Consider the following 21,766-nt stretch of genomic DNA (forward strand, 5'->3'; position numbering starts at 1 on the left):
AAGGACTGGAAGGGCGCCTCTTTTTAAAAGACATATTTTTTTATGGCTTCTGCTTACAATAATCTTTGTATTGTAAAGAATTAACATAAGAAATCAAGAAAATAACTCAAAACAATTTGCCTGTCTGACATCACTCGTTATGTGCTTTGATTGGTTTACAGCGCGACTTCACTGACATCCTTGACCTTGACAGCAAGAAGTTTTCCAAACCACTACATCATAATGGAGCAATCCCGCATTGCAATAAAGGAACAGGAGAGGGCGCCAAACATTCTAAAGGGTAAGTCAGAATTATTGTAGTAGGAATTTAATGTGACAGTTATGTAGCTATAGCCAGCCGTTCACGCTGCAATTGGGTCAGCCTGCTGCAATTACATTTATATTCTCTGTATGTTTATTTGAGCAAAATGTTTGCGTCAGGACTTACAGCAAACGTTCCAATGGAATTGTTTAGTAAATCCCCCTTTTAATAACGGTGACCGTTGACATGGCACTCGCGACCCACATTTTGCAAGTGGTAATAGGACATTGATTTCACTCAGACTGAGCACGTTCTAGCGTGGTGATTGCTTGAATATATATTTCATACATAGCTTTAAGTTGTTTATTATTACGAATATCGCAAACAATGTACAAAGGTTGATATACTATCAGTTCGTATGATCATAGAACACGGACCCTGCACTATAGTATGATAAGCTTTTTCGCCGGTACACGTACATGCATTACTGGAAGTTAAGTCACGGTTATTCGCGAGAGGGCGCTATACAGTAAAATATTTGATGGAAGTAAACAAAAATTGGCAACAGAAACGCACACAGTCATCTGTCTGCTCACTATTATTTGTTTATACTTAAATGACAGATGAAAGAAGTACAGCAGATAACCTCTTTGGCCAAATCTTTTGATTTTCACCAGAAGCGTTCAACCCCAAAAACAATTTTTGTCATAAAACCTTCTGAACTTTACAGTTAGTTAACCTTGGGTTTGCCAGGAAGTGTTGACATAAATCGTTGGATTTCTTTCAAAATGGAGTCAGAATTTTTTAATTTTTCTTCGTGTTTTTATTAAATAAACGTCCTTTAACAGAAAGCCCCTCATAGTTTAGTGTGTTAACAGAGTATGCCATTACTTGCATTTTTTAAACCATTTCTTTTTATAGGCGCTAATGGTTTCATATTGTTTTTCTTGTGATCGTTGGAGTATTTTCGGAATAATATTAAACCTGACATTATATACACTGCACTTGCGCTTTTAAACAAATCAGGCCTAGATGATTTCAAACAATCTCTAAAGATAAACTGTAGAGATAGTGACTGTAAACAATCACACAGCTGTTCCTGTAAAACTTGTTTTCTAATGTACAATAAAACACACACATTACAACTTTATGACATGAGGTTACATGGTCTTGATTCTGAGATTGGTTGGAAAGGAGCTTTAAAACAAAAATAAACGGTCAACATGAGGACATGGCCATCATTTTGAAAAAAATTAACCCAAGTTCAGTCTTTATTGCTCAAAGTATTGTCACCATCCCTTCTTTTATGTAAGACAAATAGTAGAAGAGGGCAAAGACGAGGCTTGGTTTGCAAACAATGAGGCATAGTTTATTCATATCATCAATAGAACAATAGAGGGCGCTGTCCCATAATAATAGGGTAGTGATACACCCACAGACATAATACCTGTCTGTGGATACAACTAGTGGTACAAAAGTAGTGAGTGGTAGCGTATAGAGATATCTAAGATTGATCGTAACTGCAAATCAATCGAAGTTGCTATGAAAATGGTGATGTCACAGTACAAATTACTATGATGATACTGAAAAATTGTCTTGCGATGAGTTTTATTGCTTTGTAAAGTCTGCCCCTGGTTACTGCTTGTCTGTCAATAGTCTTAATGCACAAGTCTAAGGGCATTCATGGAGCATAGCTGGTCTTTTTCTGGTGAGTTCAGAGAGTGTCTGGCCTAAAGTGGCTCAGATTCCTCAATTTATACACTTCTGGGCCTAAGTGACAACCAATGGGATGGCTGGATTTCTTAACTCATGAATATGTATCTGTGTGCTTTACTTGTGTGACTAACACTCAAACTTTGTAGAGGCCTAATGCCAGAGAATGTGACCTTAAAAAGTTAGTGGTGGAGCTTTGCCTGGCTCTGTTACGGGGCTTCGGTACTCTGTGAGCGGGACTGTTCTGGTCATTCTCATGGGTCTGTTGAGGGGTTCTGTGAGCGGGGCTGCTCTGGTCATTTTCATGGGTCTGTGTGGAGGGGTTCAGCGGTACCCAAATAGCTTTGATCAGAGTGTGGAATTGGAGGCGGGGTCAACAGTTGAGTGGCACTTATACTTGGTCTTTGGGAAGAGGCCAGTGTGTGTATTGTCAATGGGCTGTGTGTATTGTCAATGGGCTGACTTAGTTTCTGTAGCAATCTACACATGTACATGTACTTTGTGTATAGTGTATGCGAATTATCACAGTATAACAACTGTACAGTGGTGATGGGGCTACATGGGCTACTGTGGGAATGCTCTGACCATGGCTGGGGTTATACACTAAGTATTATATATAGTACTCTAGCTCTAACTAATATGCTTGTTGCAGGATCGCAACAGTATTTAAAGAACTGACAACAAAGAAAATATGTTGTGTATTTCTTGAAATTACGGTTCCACTTCCGGTTGAATTGGAAGTAACCCAAGACTGATCTCCACTGCCCAAGGGGTTTATAACTGAAAACAAAAATCGGTTGTGTGGTTCTTTGGATATGGTCCCACTTCCGGTTGACCCGGAAGTAAAGGTCAACATGGGGTCACCCCTACCCAATACAATGTCCAATGCCAAAGGAGTCCATAAAAGAACAAAGTTTGAAAATCGGTTGTGTAGTTCTTGAGATAAGGTCCCACTTCCGGTTGACCCGGAATAAAAGGTCAACATGGGATCACGGTTTTCAAAGTTTATATTAAATGCCTAGGAGTCTTTAACTTAAGAAAAAATTGAAATCGGTTGTGTAACTCTTGAGATACGATCCCACTTCCGGTTTACCCGGAAGTAGAGGTCAATTCGGGGTCACGGTTACCCAAGGCTAATCTCCTATGCATATTACTGAAAACGGGTTTGAAATCGGCCGTATACTTCTTGAGATATCATGGTGATGCAAAGATACACTCATTATTTAACGTGGTTGACTAATCAAGAATTTTAACAATTTTTACATTAGGAATTAAGAGAAAATTCATTAGTGCTTTTAACTACCGTAATTTGACACCCGATGATTTCAGAGTAACAAAAATGTGTTTTTCAAACTAATAATGTGATGCTCCAATCCAATGCCTTGAAAACCCTATTAGTATTAGAACGTACGTTATCCTCTCCGTTTAGGACTCCCATTCCAGGGCAGTCTTACAGTTCACCATGGAGGTAGAATTACACGTAGCCGTGATTGCGCAATCATGGCACAATTTGCCAGCTAGCCATTGGGTCTGATTTCTCATAACTCTCGTTGAAATAATACGTGAAATAATACGTGTTTAAAAACACATACTGTAGTTTTGTAGTAAATTCCTTTCCTACTCCTGCCGATAGGGGGCGCTCTTATGAGTCATTTCAATGAGAGACTTTGGGACGCTAGGTGGCAGCATACTTACCGGGTAAATTTCCATTGTTTACGTAGTTCTGAGCGTGCGCACATGACCGAGAACAATGGATATTACCTGGTAAGTCTGCTGCCACCAAGCGTCCCAAAAGTCTCCCATTGCACGACTTCTGCACAATGTCGAAGGCGATAAACTAAACACCATTATAACACACCTCTTGCTTGTTCTGTATTCTGGTTGGCTGAAACACGGTCACGTGGGATGAACTAATATAGTCTAGTGATCGCGCGCGGGTGTTTTGCGGGAACTAGTACCCGAGGACAGGGCTCGAATTTGGGGGAAAAATCCACAAGACCGCAGGGCTTGTTGCTCAGAATTTTTACTGGACCGGAAGACTTTTTACAAGACCAAAATTTTATTAGGAAAAAGAAAAGTTAACACGATAGGACAGCAGGCCTTTTTCATCCCTTATGAGTTTTTTTTTTTTTGCTGTGAAACCCAATCAATAAAGTTCCATATACCTACTTCACGTCATTCTCGCCGCCTCAAAAAAAATTCCGATTTGACAGGCAAATCACCAACAAAACACTGCAACGTGCAGCATTCATAAAAAGATTGTCATAAAAAGATTGACAAAAAAATTGACAGCAGTAGTCAGAAGCTCATCACTGTTGGTAGCCATACTTAGCAAGACGTTTGGCAACAAGACCTTACTTTTAATCCATGCAACACAGGGATGTGTGGTATTGCAACCAGACCTTCTTAATGCAAATTCAACACTCCTTTGTAAGGTATCAGACTTTACACATGGTCAGTAGTATGTAAACATACATCGCTGTACTAAGGTGTGCCGCCGCGCCGGGTACCAACACATCACTCCCTCGTCCCCGCTCGCTCACTCCTCGGATGCATAAACATAAATGGTTTGAGACTAGATGTACAAGGTGTGGGCATGAGTAAACTTAATGGAAAACTTGTATGCAGCCTGATGCACGTGAAAAAAGGACGGATTGACGTTCCGCAGGCGTGCTCAGAACACTGATTTGACGACAAGTAAAACAAAAACTTTTATTTTAAATGAGATTGAAATACATTTTTTAATGAAAGATAATATATTTCATATAATTATTTGTAATAGTAACTATATTAGTATGTAAAAAAAACACAAGACCGCCGGACTTGTTCGGCATAAAGTTTACTGGACCGAAGCTAAAATCACTGGCCTCGGGCCTGCGGTCCAGCGTGAAATTCGAGCGCTCGGAGCGGGACTAGTCTTTTAATATGGTGCCCGGTTACAGCGCCCACTCTGGACTTGAACCGTGAACTGTAACTATATTAATTTAAGACCGAGCTGCGTTATAAAACACATATTGACTGGCATAATTCGGTAACTAGTGTACGTCTATTCCCCCTCGGGCCTGTGAGTGACCAGAAGAGGGGCCTATCTCCCTCGGCCTTCGGCCTCGGGAAATAGGTCGCTCTTCTGGTCATTCAAAGTCCCTTGGGGGAATAGACGTACACTAGTTACCTCATTGCCAGTCAATATGTGTATAATAACTATCAGCCTATTTCTGTTATTCCAACCCGCATGAAATTGTTTGAGAAACTTATTCATAAACAGTTGTTTAGGTTTCATGGAGCAAAACAAAACTTTAACAGAGAACCAGTCTGGCTTTAGACCTATGCACTCCACACAAACTTGTCTTCTTAATGTTTCTGATTACCTCCTGGAAAATATGAACTCAGGGTACCTCACGGGAGCAGTCTTTCTGGATCTAAAGAAAGCGTTTGACACTGTTCACCATGAACATCTTGTCAAATAGCTAACAAATATTGGAGTGCATGGTCTGGAGCTCGACTGGTTTTCATCTTATCTAAATGGTCGCAAATAGCTGCTGACACAAATTGGTGAACACGATTCCGCGTCTACTGTATAGTGACTTCCGGTGTGCCTCGGGGTTCTGTGCTTGGGCCACTTCTTTTTACATTGTACATAAATGATTTTGTCAATATTCTTCCGATAGACTCTAAAACGTATTTTTGTGCAGATGACACAGCTATTTTTACTCGTGCTAAATCTATTGGTCTTATTAACAGAGCCCTAAACGCAGATATGATCAAGGTTTCCAAACGGCTGCAGACTATTTTTTAAACTCTTAATACAAGCAAAACTAAGAGTATGTTATTTGGAACTCAAGCTAAACTTCGCCGTATTGAAGAAAATTACATGTGAAGATCGGTTCCAATACCATTTGACAATGTTGATCATTTTAAGTACTTAGGTGTCTGGCTAGATCAATCTTTATCTTGGAGTGTGCACATTGAGAAAATTACTAAGACTGTTAATAAACGTGTGGGGGTTCTCCGGAGGATAAGAAGTGTTCTTCTCCAACATACTTTAACCCTGTTGTACAAAACTCTGATTCTCCCTCACTTTAATTATTGTTATGCTGCCAAAGTGTTTCTTTCCAAACTTGATACAATCCAAAACAGTGCTGGTGAAGCTATCCTTTTGCTCCCCGGAGAACTTCCACACACACTATTTTATCTACTCTTTGCTGGGAGTCTTTTTAAAGTGCCAGGAGATATTTTAAACACCTTACAATTAAATGGAGAGCTAACATTGTTTGTAATGTCAATAGTCCACACCGGCTGTTGGAATCCTTAATAATGCTCCTAACATGAATAATTCACCAGTACAAACTAAAGTGCAAATTTTACCATGTGACCTTTACTGAAGTGGACTCCAGTTAAAATCTAGGAACGAAACCTTGCATCGTGTGGATTGATTGTTAAGACCCTACGTGATTGTTTGGGGTTTCCGACTATCAGGGTTGCCTACCACATCTTAAACTGACATGTCTTTAATTTACTCCTTTTCTACAAAAGTATTTTTTGGTTTATGGTTCTTTCGACAAAGACGAATAAAGAACAAGAACACGTTGCGTGAGAAGCGGTGCGTGCTTACCCAAAACGTTTCCAAAAAGCTGTAAAGTACGGGAAATGATGGGTACAGATCAAAGCCGTTTGCATGCGTTTTAAGTGAGGAAGTTTCCGTGGTGCACAATTCAGGCCGTTTCGAGACTTCTTAAAGTCACCTGGAAATAGATTTTTTTTTCCCTTTCAAACATCAGAGTATATGCTTACGAACAATAACACAATTTTTTTAGTAATTGTTTGTCACGATTTATATGTTTAAAAAATATATAAAGTTGCTTGGGGGCTGACTCCGCCTACCCCTTTTGTGACGTCAATCGATGCAGACTTTGCCTGCAATGCGTATAGTAAACACACGTGCAAAGTACATGTACGTCCAAGTCGTGAGTTGGTACTTTTTTTGGGGGGGGGGGGAACTTACAAACTCACGACTTGGTCCTTACATGTACTTTGCAATTGTGTTTACTCTACGCATTACAGGCAAAGTCTGCCTCGATTGACGTCATGAACAGCGCCCTCTCGGGTCGGGGTCTACTCTTAAATTTGTAAATATCATAATAACTGATTTTTAAAAACCTTAGTTAACTGTTTATTCACATTCCACTCATAAAAAAACACATATATTAGTGACAAAAGCTAAATTTTGAAAAAATACTACTTCCAGCTGACTTTAAGTTTTGGAATCGGTCGGTGTAATTACGCTTGTCGAAATGATCTTTGAACACGATGTCAGAAAACGTAAAAGAAATAGCTTAGCTCTTGGCCCATATCGTAGCAATTTAGTTTTACAAAAACAACAACTTTTGCCAACCAGGGGAAGTGTCCGACCAAAGAGCTACAAGAAAGAGCAAACGTTACGACTTGATGACACGTGGTTCAAGAGATCTTTGGTAACCAAAGATAAGCATTGAGGTCGCGTGACCTGACAACTAATGATGTCATGATGACAAAATAAACGAACAATTATAATTAGGCTCCGTTCTACCCCTGGAGTTAATTCAAATTTCATCTTGCACTGCTGTTTAACATAATTATTCCACTTACTGCAAGTATTGATTTGTGCTTTTCAGATTGATATGCTTGCGAAGATAATAAGGTTTTTATGACTTTTATATTTATGAAAACAGATGTAAACATTTAATATTAATTTAATATTAATTGTTTGTAATGTCAAAAATTGCACTAATAGTTGCTAGCTCATAAATGACAACAACAAAATACCACACCGGCTGTTGGAACCCTTAATAATGTTCCAAACGTGAATAATTCACCAATACAAATTAAGGTGATTATTTTAGCATGTGAACTTTTAGTGCACCCCAGTTTAAATCTAGGGACGAAGGCTTGAATCGTGTGGATCGATTGTTGAGACCCTACGTGATTGTTTGGGGTTTCCCTCTATAATGGTTGCCTACCACATCTAAAACTGACATTTCTTAACCACTTCACGAGTATCTTCAGGTATATGGTTCTTTCGAAAAAGATTTATAAGAAAAACTTACATGTAGTGGTTGTGTATTTACAAACACAAATTGTTCGTTGTGCACATCTCATTTTTAATCAAAACTTTAATAACCCCTTTAATCCTAACCCAAGGTGTTTTATAAAATGGGTGTCATTCGAACATACAAGGTTTGGACTGCTGGAGCAGATCTCTTACCGCTGATAGAGCAGGGCCCACATAATGGTCGAGTTCGTGCTTATTGGGCGCACCTAGCAAATGTTTCATTTCATAATAAGGTAAAGAGAAGGTCACCAACATATCCATTTTTATGAAGTACGTAGAGCTCTTTCATATGATGTCAAGGTTGTCAAAATAGCTTATGTGGTTGATGAAATAATGAACTTATTAAACACTGACGACTGCAGAAGAGACTAACTAATTGAAAGGGGAAATGTATTTTGAAAACGCCTCAAACGCAGACTATACACGAAGCTAGGGCGCTCTACACTGGAGCGTGACACTATACTACACGTGTTGTACATGTTCAATCTTTGCAAAGCTCTTTAGATATGAGTTTTTGAATTTTCAACGTCCGATTTGAACCGAAAGACAAGGTCAAAGTGGGGTCATGTCTGTGGAGCGTTTGAAGCCCTTTGCAAAAAAACCTGAACAATAACAAAGAGTCGTTCGGGCTGTTGCCCGAACACCTAAAAAACGAACAATAACAAAGAGTTGTTCGGGCTGTTGACACCTGGGGAAAAAACCCGAACACCTGGGGAAAAAACCCGAACAATAACAAAGAGTTGTTCGGGCTGTTGCCCGAACACCTAAAAAACCCGAACAATAACAAAGAGTTGTTCGGTTGCCCGAACACCTAAACAAACAAACAATAACAAAGAGTTGTCGGGCTGTTGAATAAAAACGAATAAAATAAGAGGCGTTCCGAGCTGTTGGCCTGAACACCTAATATGAACACCTCATAAATGTGATAAAATAAATTGGGTACACAATATTTAAATAATTACCGCGGTAACGCTTCCTATATCCAATCGAAAACAAAAACAACACATGTGAATGGTATTTCAAAGAGTATCACCCGCTCTAACGAAAACAAGTTTAACTTTTACTTTTAATGGTCAGGAACCATGACAAAAACTTAAAACGTTTCTTATAAAACACATAATAATTGGTCACGTAATATATTTTCGGGATCCCGACAAAAACTAATTTTGAGCACTTTATTTCACTGCTACTAATAATTGGCGGACTTTTTCGGGCAATGAAAGCTTGTCACTTTCTCAACCCCCATCAAAATACCTATTGAATTTTAGATCAAAATTTTTGGGTCAAATCGGCCAAAAATCTGACATAGCATCTTTAATCCTTGCTGTTTCTGTTCGTTTAATTTCCTCCACGATTTAACTTACTGAGTTTAGTAATAGTTTAAATTTCTTGCAAAAATCAGTGTTTTTAAGTGAGTTAAACGACACTGTAATCTTGATGTCATAGGTCAGAGGGCATGCCCGTACTGTAAGTAGTGTTCATAGGTTTGGGAGGCACGTCGGCCGGTCCACCACGTCAGAGCATGGAGGAAGGACGAGACGGAGCTCGAACGACCCGCAAAACCGCAGAGTAACAAAAGAATACTCTGACAATGCCCCTGTCTGGCCAGTGGAAATAGATAGGGGACCTCCAGCTGGACGGCCGATTAACGAGCGGGATTAAATCTCTTTGTACAGAACGTGTGGTACCGCCAGTCTGCGCTGTTGCCTGCTTGTAAAGTTGAATCATTGGAGACAAGAATTGTGAATATACACATTTTCATTTACTGTTTGTGGTGTTTCAGGGAAACATCACGGCATATTATTTTTTTTTCTTCATTTTTTGTGACTTTCCGGTAACTAGCGGTGGTTCAAAATTTGGGTATTAGCACACGAGGGTGGTTGGTATTCAATTGTGTTTTTCGATTTGGTGGGCACAAGTGTACACAATTTTTATCAGGTCTCAAAAAAGTTTTTTTTTTTCTGTATTATATCCATACCACATACGACACCATAGTTGAGTGAAGAACCAAGTGCACACGCGCAAACTAACATACGCCAGGTCGCCCATTGTCTGTATAAGGTATGTGGGTGATTACGAGGTGTCGTTAAATGACCGCGGTACCACGGGTTCGACTTTTGAAGTTCGAGCTCCTTCTCTTCTTCCTCCATGGTCAGAGCCAATGAACAGCTCTCCCTGTGTAGCTCCACCCACAATTTACATACACGACGTAGACAACGATAGTCGCTCCAGGGGGAGCTGTGCCGTTATGTATCATGGTCCCTGGTGGTACAGGAGCTGCCACGCGGCCAATCTTAACGGGGACTATCTTAGCGGGACCACGACTCAGGGTGGCCGAGGAGTTGTTTGGGCAACATGGTTGGGGCAAACATACTCTCTCAAAACCTCGGAGATGAAAATAAGATTGCCTCCATAATAAGTTGATCCCTGTTTGATCCTGGTTGTGCTATACTTGGATTACGCCAAGATTATCTTTATTTCATGCGGTTACTTTTAATACAAAATTAATGCTATGATGTTATTCTATAATCTGATATGTCATCAACATCATATATTGATAATTTGGGTTTAGTATACAGTGCACACATCGGTGTATGGGTAAAAACCTAAATTAATATTCTTTATCCCCGATGCAAATTTTACTTCTCTTATAATCATAGATTATACCAGTCAACTGAACCAGCCCAACTTGCTACGTATTGTCAAAGGCAAGCGTTTACCACTTTTAGCCACTGAAACCACTGATTCTGATTTAAATTGCGAAACTATAAAACCTTAAAAGACTTGAACACGTTTTCCCAATACATTTTTGGGGGGGATTTGTTCACAGCAAACATGATGTGTTGAATACAAGCCCAGTTTATACTTTCTGCGACCGTGAACTCGATACGAATTTGACGTCGTGCTTTCCGGTGCGGTGAATTTTTCGCGAGGCTGATGCGAATTATTTGTTCCGAATTAGTGACGTCAACGTTTGTTTCGCATTCGCAGGAAGAATGAAACGGGCTTAAAAGAACACGTTGCCTTGGATCGGTCGAGTTGGTCTTTGAAAAGCGTTTGTAACCGTTTTGTTATAAAATGCATATAGTTAGAAAGATGTTGTAAAAGTAGAATACAATAATCCACACAAACATGCCTCGAAAATGCACGGTTTTCCTTTTACCTCGACGACTAAAACACGGTCGGCCATTATTTTATGCAGTCATATTTTTGACTCACATAAATGGCCGACCATGTTAGTTCGCACAGTAAAAGGAAAACCACGCAATTTCGAGACAAATTTGTGTGGATCATTGTATTCTACTTTTAAGACATCTTTTCAACCAATGCATTTTACAAAAACGGTTACAATTGCTTTTTATAGACAAACTCGTCTGATCCAAGCCAATCCCAATGCAAAGAAGCTTGTGTCGAGGTCAGTTTCTCCAAATGGCTAATGTTACATGCAAATATTATTATTATTTTGAAAAAATTGCTCTCTTGGTATTTAGTTGCTTCTGTGCTTAAAGAAAAATACATTTGATATTTAATATCTTTTAAAAAGGATATAACGTTTACGGCCGGTACCTAGACAAGTTTTTGGACGACCATAAACAAAACCCAAAACATGGTTGTTATTCTTATTTTATTTTATTTATTTGTTTAAAATCTTTAGACATTTACACAATGGTTACTAGTTGGACAGAGGCTGTCAAGGTTAGACAAACGTATAAAAACTGCCATCTTGAGATGTGTAAAACCAGACCCATGCCAACAATTAAATATAATTATATAGTTTGTTTTTTTTTTTTTTCATTGATGGGCTAACAAAGTTGATCTTTAAATTTTCTAGGCTGAAGCTCTTTTGAGCAGTGAGGTTGTTCTGAATGCCTTTGAGCTGGAATTTATTGCAAAGAAATGACCGGGAAGCTCTGTTGAATCGGGGAAAAGTCTTTTGATTAATTTTATTTGTGCTAGCACACATCAGTGTATTGGGTGAGACAAAAATTAATACTCTTTATATCAGATGTAAATTTGACATCTATTAAAAATAAGTTGTTTTGTTTGTGTAACCTTTGCTGGGGTTTTTTCATAATTAAATTTCAAACATTGTATTAAAATATATATCATATAATGCGCTATTAACCACACACAAAATAAAACTAAGTATGAGGTGTAATACTTCTCAAATTGTGTCAACACCTTTATTGGTAACTTTGGTTTGTCTTTGAGTTGTATATCGAGTGTTCTTCTGCTCCACGCAGTCAAGTAGTTCATCTACCAGTGCACAAAACTTCCCAAAACTCCTGCACGCCGTTCGTTCAACAAATCAGTTATTGGGGCTACATTAAAGTCCGGGCTACATTTAGGGCATGTTTGGGGCTACATTAAGGTCCGGGCTACATTTAGGGCTGGGGTTTCATAATGGTGCCGCACACCCGTCTATACACTATAGCCCGTTTCACACGAGCTTTCTTAACCATGGTCGTTGGGAGTGAAATCACTCTGCCGTTGTATTATAATCACAAATTTGTGTCGTGTGAAATGAATCCGTGCGATGAAATAAACACGGACCCGCGTAATAAACAACCGGGATCAAGACCTCCAATGGACGTTGGTCTTCTGCTCTCGTGTGATCAGTGATCATTCGTTTTACACGTTCAAAGCACCGTAGCACGTCCAGATCTTGCCAATGCCCAACCACAAGCTCGATACTGAAGGCTCCACCCTACTCGGACCGTTGTCTTTGTTAAACGCTATACATATTCATGTGTTGTCCGCTACCTGCATGCTTTACAAGGAGCAGACAATAAGAGAATTGTTCCTGTGGCCTATACATCACCGCTGCTTACTCGCTGACAGTTAGGTTTGCGCATGTGGGAAATTGTTGACGAGCGCCCTCTTGAGTCAAAATCGTAAACAAAACATAGCCTTTCAACCGTTGAAAACGATCTGGGGGTCATCGCGATTTTTGACCAATTAAAAGCCAAGATGGAGTTAGTTGCGATGGTCGGATTTTGAGTCGAATTGATCCTTCAAAATCTACGTAATGTGAATTTTCTTGTTGAGAAATAGACCTCACACGTAAGAAATATATAACAACTAATGTTTTCCACTCAAAATTGAGAAAGCAAACCCTTTGAAAACAATTCCCTGTTTATTTTTGTAACACATGACGACGTTCTGGTGAAGCATTTTTATCGAGAGTAATGTACACAAGCATTGGGCAATTGCGCTTTTTGTGACGTGTGCACATTGTAATAAACATTGTGCATTCATTGTATGCGTTTGTTTAGTTTGTATGTGAAACATGTAGGCCGCGTCAGAAAAACGTCGGTGGAATCCCACTGATTTTGATAATTCCAGAGGGTTTGCTGCTATATAAACGGAATAATTTGATAGTAAAATAATAATCTTCCTCTACAACAAACATTGTTTTAATATCAGGGAAATTCAATTTTACTCACAACACTAACAAAACTCATCGTTGACGTCATTTGGTGACGGTTTTAAAGTCATAGAAACATGCACAAAACAGCGATGGGGTCACTGCTATGAATAATTCATCTCATGTTGGACTTTCTGAAAATCTCGCGCATGCGCAAAACTATTTGGCACTCGATGTAGAGCTCTGAACAGCGGTGACATGCCTCCAGCTCTCCTGCCTCTATTGAATAACGTATACATGAATACGTATAGCGTTTAACAAAGACAACGGTCCGAGTAGGGTGGAGCCTTCAGTATCGAGCTTGTGATTGGGCATTGGCAAGATCTGGACGTGCTACGGTGCTTTGAACGTGTAAAACGAATGATCACTAAAAGGGCTTTGCTGACGTCAAGTGGACTATCTTTTGATCTGACTACAGTTCACCAATGTTCTCTCGTTCTTTGGAGTCTGAAGTCTCGTTGCTTTGAAGATTCACACTGAGGTCATTACCCAGAAAGCCCTCATAGATGATGTTATCGACCATTCATAAATACCTCAGACAGTTTTGCTATTCCTATTGGTGGAGAGTGCGTCACGTGGGGGTGTGTACACCTTTGATAATGACTAGTGTTTATAACCGGCTGGTGTCGGGCGCGCAAGACTATCACGCGGAATGCAATTCATAGCTTTAGTAACAGCGCGTAATCTAAGCACGCGCGCGTACACACAACCCACGCACATCGAACAGATTCTTCACAAAGTTGGTGTGGTTAAACGGTTGATAAAGACACAGCTGAAGCTGTTTAAGACTGGGCTGGCTTCACGTTTTGGGCACACAACCTAATGTACGCCAATTTAAATTACGCAACTCATAGCTTTTAGTTACAGCGCATAATATGCGTGTACACGCGCGTATACACACCGACCGACATCTTTTGAAAATTCCCAAACTTCGCAAAAGAAACAGTGGCAATTGTCTATAATTGTGAGATTATTTCGCTTTAGAACATAAGGGCATTTATGAACGGGAATGAAAGAGTAGTGACTTGTTCTTAAACGGCCGTTTAAAACCTTGCAGGGTCCTGGCCGTGCGGTTTACATGTGGTTTACATGGTCTTGATTCTGATACTCAATTGAAAGGGGCTTTAAAAAAAGAATAAAAGGTCAACATGAGGTCATGGCCATTATTTTGAATAATTTTAAACCAGGCTCGATTCTGCCCAAGGAGTCTATAACTGAAAAGAGTTTTAAAATCGGTTGTGTAGTTCTTGAGATATGGTCCCTCTTCCAGTTGACACGGAAGTAAAGGTCAAAACGGGGTCAAGGTAACCGAGGGTTGATTTGAATACCCAAGGAGTCTATAACAGAAAGAGGTTGAAAATCCGTTGTGTATTTCTTGAACCATGGTCTAACTTCCGGTTGACCTAAAAGTAAAGGTCAATATGGGGTCACGCCTACCCAAGGCTAATGTTCAATGTCAAAGGAGTTCATAACTTTAAAAAAGTTTGAAAATCGGTTGTGTAGTTCTTGAGAATGGTTCCACTTCTGGTTGACCCGGAAGAAAAGATCACTATTGGGTCACGGTTTTTTAAAGTTAGTCTTTAATGCTTAAGAAGTCTATATAACTGAACAAGGTTTGAAAATCGGTTGTGTAGTTCTTGAGACATGGTCCCACTTCCGGTTGACCCGGAAGTAGAGGTCAATTGAGGTCATGGTTTATTCAAAATTAATCTCCAATCCCCAAGGAGACTATAACTACAAACAGTTTAAAAACCGGCCGTGTACTTCTTGAGATAAGGTGCTAATTAAATATGCAAATGAGAGTCACATGGTTGAAAATTACGAATTTGAACATTTATTTTGAAAAAAAGAAAAGAAAAAAAATGACAACTTCACGACAATGTCTTAGACTCCCGTCATGTAAGTCATCAACCCGTTAAGATCAACACCAATAACCATAGAGAAGGTTACAATACTTTGAAAGTGACTGCACCCAATTTATGAAGTACTCGTTGTACGTTGTATCCATGACGCCAACATTTTAATTTATTCATTAATTTTAGACGTACCTTGATTGCTTTTAATGGAGTGAAACAAATCTTATTAGAATCAGTATATTTTTCAACACATAATATAGCCTTGCTCAAGGCAGTCGAATTATTCACTCCGAAAAAAGACCGCCGTTGTATAAAACCCACCCGTATTCACTGTGCGTAACATCGCACGACACGGTGCCCCCGTACACTATCCGCATGCGGAGGCCGTCAGGCCGACAGCCTTGTAGGGTCTGTGTTGAAGCCACTGACCTCATTACTATAATAAGCGAAGAGTTCCCACGGTCAGCTCATTACCATAATGCCCGCGAAAGATGAGACATGTCTACATCATCAAACACCACCACCACGGACGCTCAGCGAGCATGATAGGCGTGCGTGATTGGACGTCAAAATGAATAATTCATTTGCCTCACATTCTGTGTTGTCTGATAGGTCTGACGAACGATATACATATTCATAAGCTGCATACTAGCATATCCGAGAGCCCCCCCAATTTTTTCCACTAGTGGAATTTTTTCAATACAACACATTAAACCCGGAAGATACAGACCCGACAAGGCTGTCGGCCTGACGGCCTCCGCATGCGGTTAGTGGTACGAGTGCGATGACTTGTGTGAACAGTATTCGTACGATCTGACAGTGTGTATACGGGTGGGTCATGCGGTGTGATCGCACGCACCACGAACAGGGTATACGGGTGGGTTTACAACGGCGTCGTTTCGGAGCGAATAATGCGACTGCCTTGAGCAAGGCTACACATAATATGACATTTAGGAAACTAAAAATTTTATTATTTTAAAGTTATTGTGTTTTTGACCAGTTAAAAACTTGCGTTTGAAGAGCCGTTGTGTTTGTGCACAGACACAAAACGTGCAATACATTACGTCATATTGACGTCGTCCAGAATTTTATGCCGGCATCACATTAACAGGAATCTGTTAATCTTTCATTTCATTAATTTAGTTTTTAAGATTTAAACAAACGTGTGCAAATGCTGTGGGGATTTAGGGAGAAACAAATAATAAAAATAATAATAATAACAATAAAAATAATCAAAATCTCGATGAAGACAATTCCTGTTCCGACAGTGGGTCGGAACAGCTAATTAAGTCAACAAAACATGAGCATATGCACCAGTTCACTGACCGTTCACCAGTCCTTTATAACGGTGTCATATTCCCAGTGTCTATGTATCAGCAGTTACCAAATCACGAAGCTTGGTCACCGTGATTTATGACTTGAGCTAAAATGAAACTATTTCCAATCAATCAGAACTATTTGCAATCAATGGCTTCGGCACTATAATTTGAATATGTCTATATAGCAAAACAATCAGACTCGAATTGCCAAAGGTGTGTTTCGTTTAAAGGCAGTGGATACTATTGGTAAAAACTCAAATAATTGTTAGCGTAAAAACTTACTTGTAAATGAAAATGGAGAGCTGTTGAAATAATACAACATTGTGAGAAACGTCAAATGTTAATTTCTCACTCAAATGTTGAAAGACATCAGCTGAAGCTGTTTTTTAGGCATCTCAAAGCATTTCTGCAACAAGGGTGTTTTTGCTTTCAATTGTTCCCTTTCAATTTCAATGAACAATTTGGTCAAAATTTTCACAGATTTGTTATTTTATGCATATATTGAGAAACACCAAGTGAGAAGACTGATCTTTGACAATTACCAATAGTGGCCAGTATCTTTAAACCGTTTTAATATGAGGTTAGATTGAAATTGTCCTTGTGTAGAACAGATTTAGCAGGCATAACAAACTCCGCTATCCTCTTTAGACATTTATTCGAATCCGACTGATATGTTTATTATTTGGAATTTGAATCCAAAGTGAGACTAGGAAACAAATATTAAAAATGCATGCACATGAGTGAACCACGATTTGACAGCTAAGCCGTTTGATTGCAAATTACCAATGATGGATACTTCACAAACTGAGTTGAAAATCTCATTCATAAATACCTCAGACAGTTTCCCTATTCCTATTGGTGGAGAGCGCGTCACGTTGGTGTGTATAAACCTTTGTTTATGACCAGTAAAAAGTGTTGAAACAACGGCGGGACACGCGAACTTGCACCTGTGCTTTTAAGACAGTTTCTTCATTCCTATTGGTCGAGAGCAACGGCTGAAACAGTTGTGCCACATCACGCGATAAGCGCGACGCGCACAGCATTCCCTTATAAGGAGTTGTTTACCAGAGGGACTTGACTGGGCCTTACCATTTTATAGCTGGAGGGGTGTTGTGTTGAAAGAAATCATTGAAAAGTTATAATATTTGCACTTATTTTACTTTTTGACCAAAAAGTGTTGGTTTTTTTTGACCGAAAAGGTATTTATGAATGGGAATCAAAGTGTGTTGAATCGGTTTTCAACTAGTGGTTTAAACCCGCCGAGGCCTGGTTCTTGATAATTTACCTCGACTTCGTCTCGGTAAAATTATCAAGAACCAGGCCTCGTTGTGATTAAACCACTAGTTGAAAACCTCTTCACCACACATTGATTCCCTTATTTATGCCGATTGGTATCCCTCAATCCGGCATTCGGGGACCCTTTTATTGCATCGTGTAGTTTCTGGTGATTTCAAAACAGAGCCATGTGACTGCAAACCGTCGTGGTGACATGGGTTAAAGGCACTGGACATGTTTGGTAGAACTTTGTCAAAGACCAATATTCTCAATTGATGTATCTCACCCAACTTATGCATAATAACAAAATCTGTAAACATTGACACAATGGGTTATTGAAGTTGCAAAAGAATAATATCAAAAAAGCTTCAGGCCTGAAGTCTTTTAAGATTTGAGTACGAAACTACCACTTTCTCTAGAAAAACTACGCTACTTCTTAATTTCTCTTTACAAAGTAAGTTTTTTATGTCAACACTTAATTTGAATAACAACCAATAGTGTCCAATGCCTTTAAAGGATTCGGGTCCTTTTTCAAAATGTCCACAGATTTACATTAAACTTACAGGGTTTGAAGATAATGATAGTGGAAAGCTTGCCTTCAAATATTACTATCTAAGGTTGTGTAGTTTTTGAGAAATGAGTAAAACAAGTCACAAAATAGTTTTGGTCTCATTTTAGCATGTAAAATCCCCTTGACTAGTTATGATATTATACCAAAACCATAGCATATTTAGCATGTAAAATCCCCTTAACCAGTTATGATATTGAACCAAAACCATAGCATAACTGGTTAATACGTTTTTACATGCTAAAACTGAGACGAAAATTATTACTTTTACTCATTTCTCAAAAACTACAGCACCTCAGTAAGTAAAATTTCAAGGGTAGCTTTCTACTATAACAATCTTCAAACAGTGTAAGTTTATGTATATCTGTGGACATTGTGTTTTTTGTTAGGAAAAAGTACATATACCCTTTAAAGTGAACAGGGAATGTTTCTATACTTCCGGGCACAGTGTGCTGCATACTGGCCATGTCACTTTGAGTTTATGTTCAAGTGTGATTATCAAAAGTGCATATGGGGCATATTAAAGAGCCTTCACATAATGGTAGAATGTTATGGGAACGTCTTGAATTTTAGTTTGGTTCTTGGAAACATTTTGCCGGCCTATCGCCAAGACAGTATAGCCTCTTGCTTCTGTTTTGTTGGACTTGCAAAATGCAATGAGACCAGTATAAGTTACGGTGGAAAGTATTTTGTCAATGTCATTAAGACTCGTCTCCTCTTGTGGGTAAACATAATGATGTAAATTAATTTCTGTTCCACAAAAACATGTCAAGTGTATGCGCCGGTTGGCATTACCGGCCGATGGTGAGCAAAGCAATCAATTGTGTTAAAAACAAATGTGACCGAATTCAAAATGTTCTGTAAAGATTCATTAGCTGAAATATCTCTTATGATTTTGTAGATTAGTTTCCAACAAGTCCAACATATTTTTGAGTATTTTTGTAGCATTTCTATAATACACACTATGGCTGTTTTTGATTTGCGTTCATGGCGTTCCATAGTTTTCCAACCTCGGTTGGCAAAACTCAGGTTGTGACGTTGCAATAGGAAGGTATATAGGCCTATAGCACGGATTTCTGTCACAGCGAGGACGTACTAGAGTAACAGTTGTATCAATAATCCAAATGAAATTCAGACTGGCCATTCCAACGCAAAGTCCTATTTCTGAAATTGACAAACGTAATAAGTAGTTTGAATTCGCTTAATTCCAACCCCGCTGTGAGCGAAAAGTGCCTGTCTATCGACTTCATATCAAAACCCCTTTCGGCATCGAGAGCCAATATTAGATGTGGGCCTGGCCACGAAATCCAGCTAAAACCAAGGATACAAACAGTTGCAATATTTAACGTCCATGCAACGTAATGAAATAACGTGTTTAAACGCTGCTGTTGTTGATACTTAATGAGCTTGTCATTTTGTTCATCTCTACTCGTCAGTCACCGTTGGATCAACTTAAGTGCTGTATCATGGGCCTCAAGTACCCTCTAAGCATCGCACATTTAAAAACCTTTCACAAGGAGCAGAAGTAAATTATCTGACGTGTGCATTGGCCGTACTCTGTCAACAGTCGGAATTAAAAAACGAGCCAGTGTTCATCCTCCCCAGAAGCTAGATACATCTTCCAAATACCGCGGTCGCTTTAGTGGAAAACGTGGTCGTATCAGTGTTAGTGCAAACCTCGAGTCTCTGGAGCCTGCTTGCATTATGTTGTATTGTCACAGGCTACATACAAGGTCTAATCTAGCAGTAGTGCAGTCTGAAACCAGTACATCAACGCAGATGGAATAGTAACTATGGATGCCTTTAATAATACTACAGACTTCATGAGAGAACATTCTCAAGTTGAATGTTTACCGACAGAAACTTTTGATTTAACTGTTGGAAGTGACGCGGACACGTTTATTGAGTTGCACGCTTACACCCGGAGTGATGCAGTCATACACATTGTGTTGATGCCCTTTATTTTAACCGCTGGGCTCTTTGGGAACTTGACCATTCTAGTCGCTGTGGCTAAAATCCGATGGATGCGAACAATCACTAATTTCTATTTGGTGAACTTGGCGATGGCGGATATAACTTTCTTAGTTGTGGCTATTGGAGAGAAACTGCACCAATACTCATCGACACCTTTTATATATGACGACTATCCGAAAGGTGCTACAGGGTGTATTCTGATTCCCTTCATTAAAGATTTCTGCTTTTTCTCTTCGATCTTTCTAGTAACATGCATCTCTATGGAACGGTTCAACGCGGCGTGTCGCCCCTTGAAGCAAAGACGAGACAGTGGAACCAAACTTCGATATCGGACTGCTAAGTTGACCATAGCAGCATGGGTTACCTCGCTGGCTGTATCAAGTCTACGTATATCCGCCTCGTATCAATTCCAAATTTATTGTCTTATATGGCCGGACTCTTATGAAGAATATCCAGAGATTATTGGGGAATGTCGGCCACCTAAAGAATGGATTTCATACGCAACAAAATGCGTCCAGATTGTCATCTTTGTTCTCGCTATGGGAATTAACTTTTTATTCTATGGGAAAATCGCCCGCGCTGTGAACTGCAGTACAGCCCGCCCAAACGCGCGTTCAATCCCCAGTGGGGCGTCAGTTATTGAAGTTAAGATAACACGAATGGTGGTTGCAACCGGGGTGATTTTCTTCCTCTGTCTTGCTCCTTTTGAGCTTTTCTCGGCTCTTCTTATGATCTTGACCCCAACTAATGGTAACTTTGCATCAGCGATGCAAGTTTTCCGGATGATGATGTACCTTAATTCTGCTATCAATCCATTGATCTATAATGTTGCAAACCCTCGCTACAGGAAAGCTTTCCGTTTGTTGTTTTCATGTAAGAGTGTTACGACTGCCTGCATACCTGGTAGATGCCATCAAAGCGTTACGAGTAGAGACAAAAACTTCAGAGAAACTTTGAACTTATGATACAACCTCCCAGATTCTTATGTCAATCTCATTCATCAGCCACATTCTATTTGACACCGTGATGATCGACTTAGCCGATGAGGCTACGTTGTGCCTTAAAGGCAGTGGACACTATTGGTAACTACTCAAAATAATTATTGGCATACAACCTTACTTGGTGACGAGTAATGGGGAGAAGTTTATGGTATAAAACATTGTGAGAAACAGCTCCCTCTGAAGTGCCACAGTTTTTATAGAGAAAGACGTAATTTTCCACGAAATTGATTTCGAGACCTTAGATTTAGAACTTGAGGTCTCGAAATCAACCATCTTCGTGTGACAAGAGTGTTTTTTCTTTCA

General features: G+C 39.5%; 1 protein-coding gene across 1 annotated transcript in view; it reads left to right on the forward strand.

Moving 5' to 3' along the window:
• LOC139935894 (neuropeptides capa receptor-like) overlaps positions 1 to 21,427 on the forward strand; it is an 81,120-nt gene extending 59,693 nt beyond the window's left edge. Inside the window, exons 2-3 of the mRNA XM_071930512.1 lie at positions 162 to 280; positions 20,709 to 21,427. Coding sequence (XP_071786613.1) covers positions 223 to 280; positions 20,709 to 21,427 — 777 coding nt within the window. The 5' untranslated portion in view covers positions 162 to 222. The remainder of the gene's footprint in view (positions 1 to 161; positions 281 to 20,708) is intronic.
• The last annotated feature ends 339 nt before the right edge of the window (positions 21,428 to 21,766 follow it).

This window comes from Asterias amurensis, chromosome 4 (genome assembly GCF_032118995.1).
Source record: "Asterias amurensis chromosome 4, ASM3211899v1".
NCBI classification, from domain to species: domain Eukaryota; kingdom Metazoa; phylum Echinodermata; class Asteroidea; order Forcipulatida; family Asteriidae; genus Asterias; species Asterias amurensis.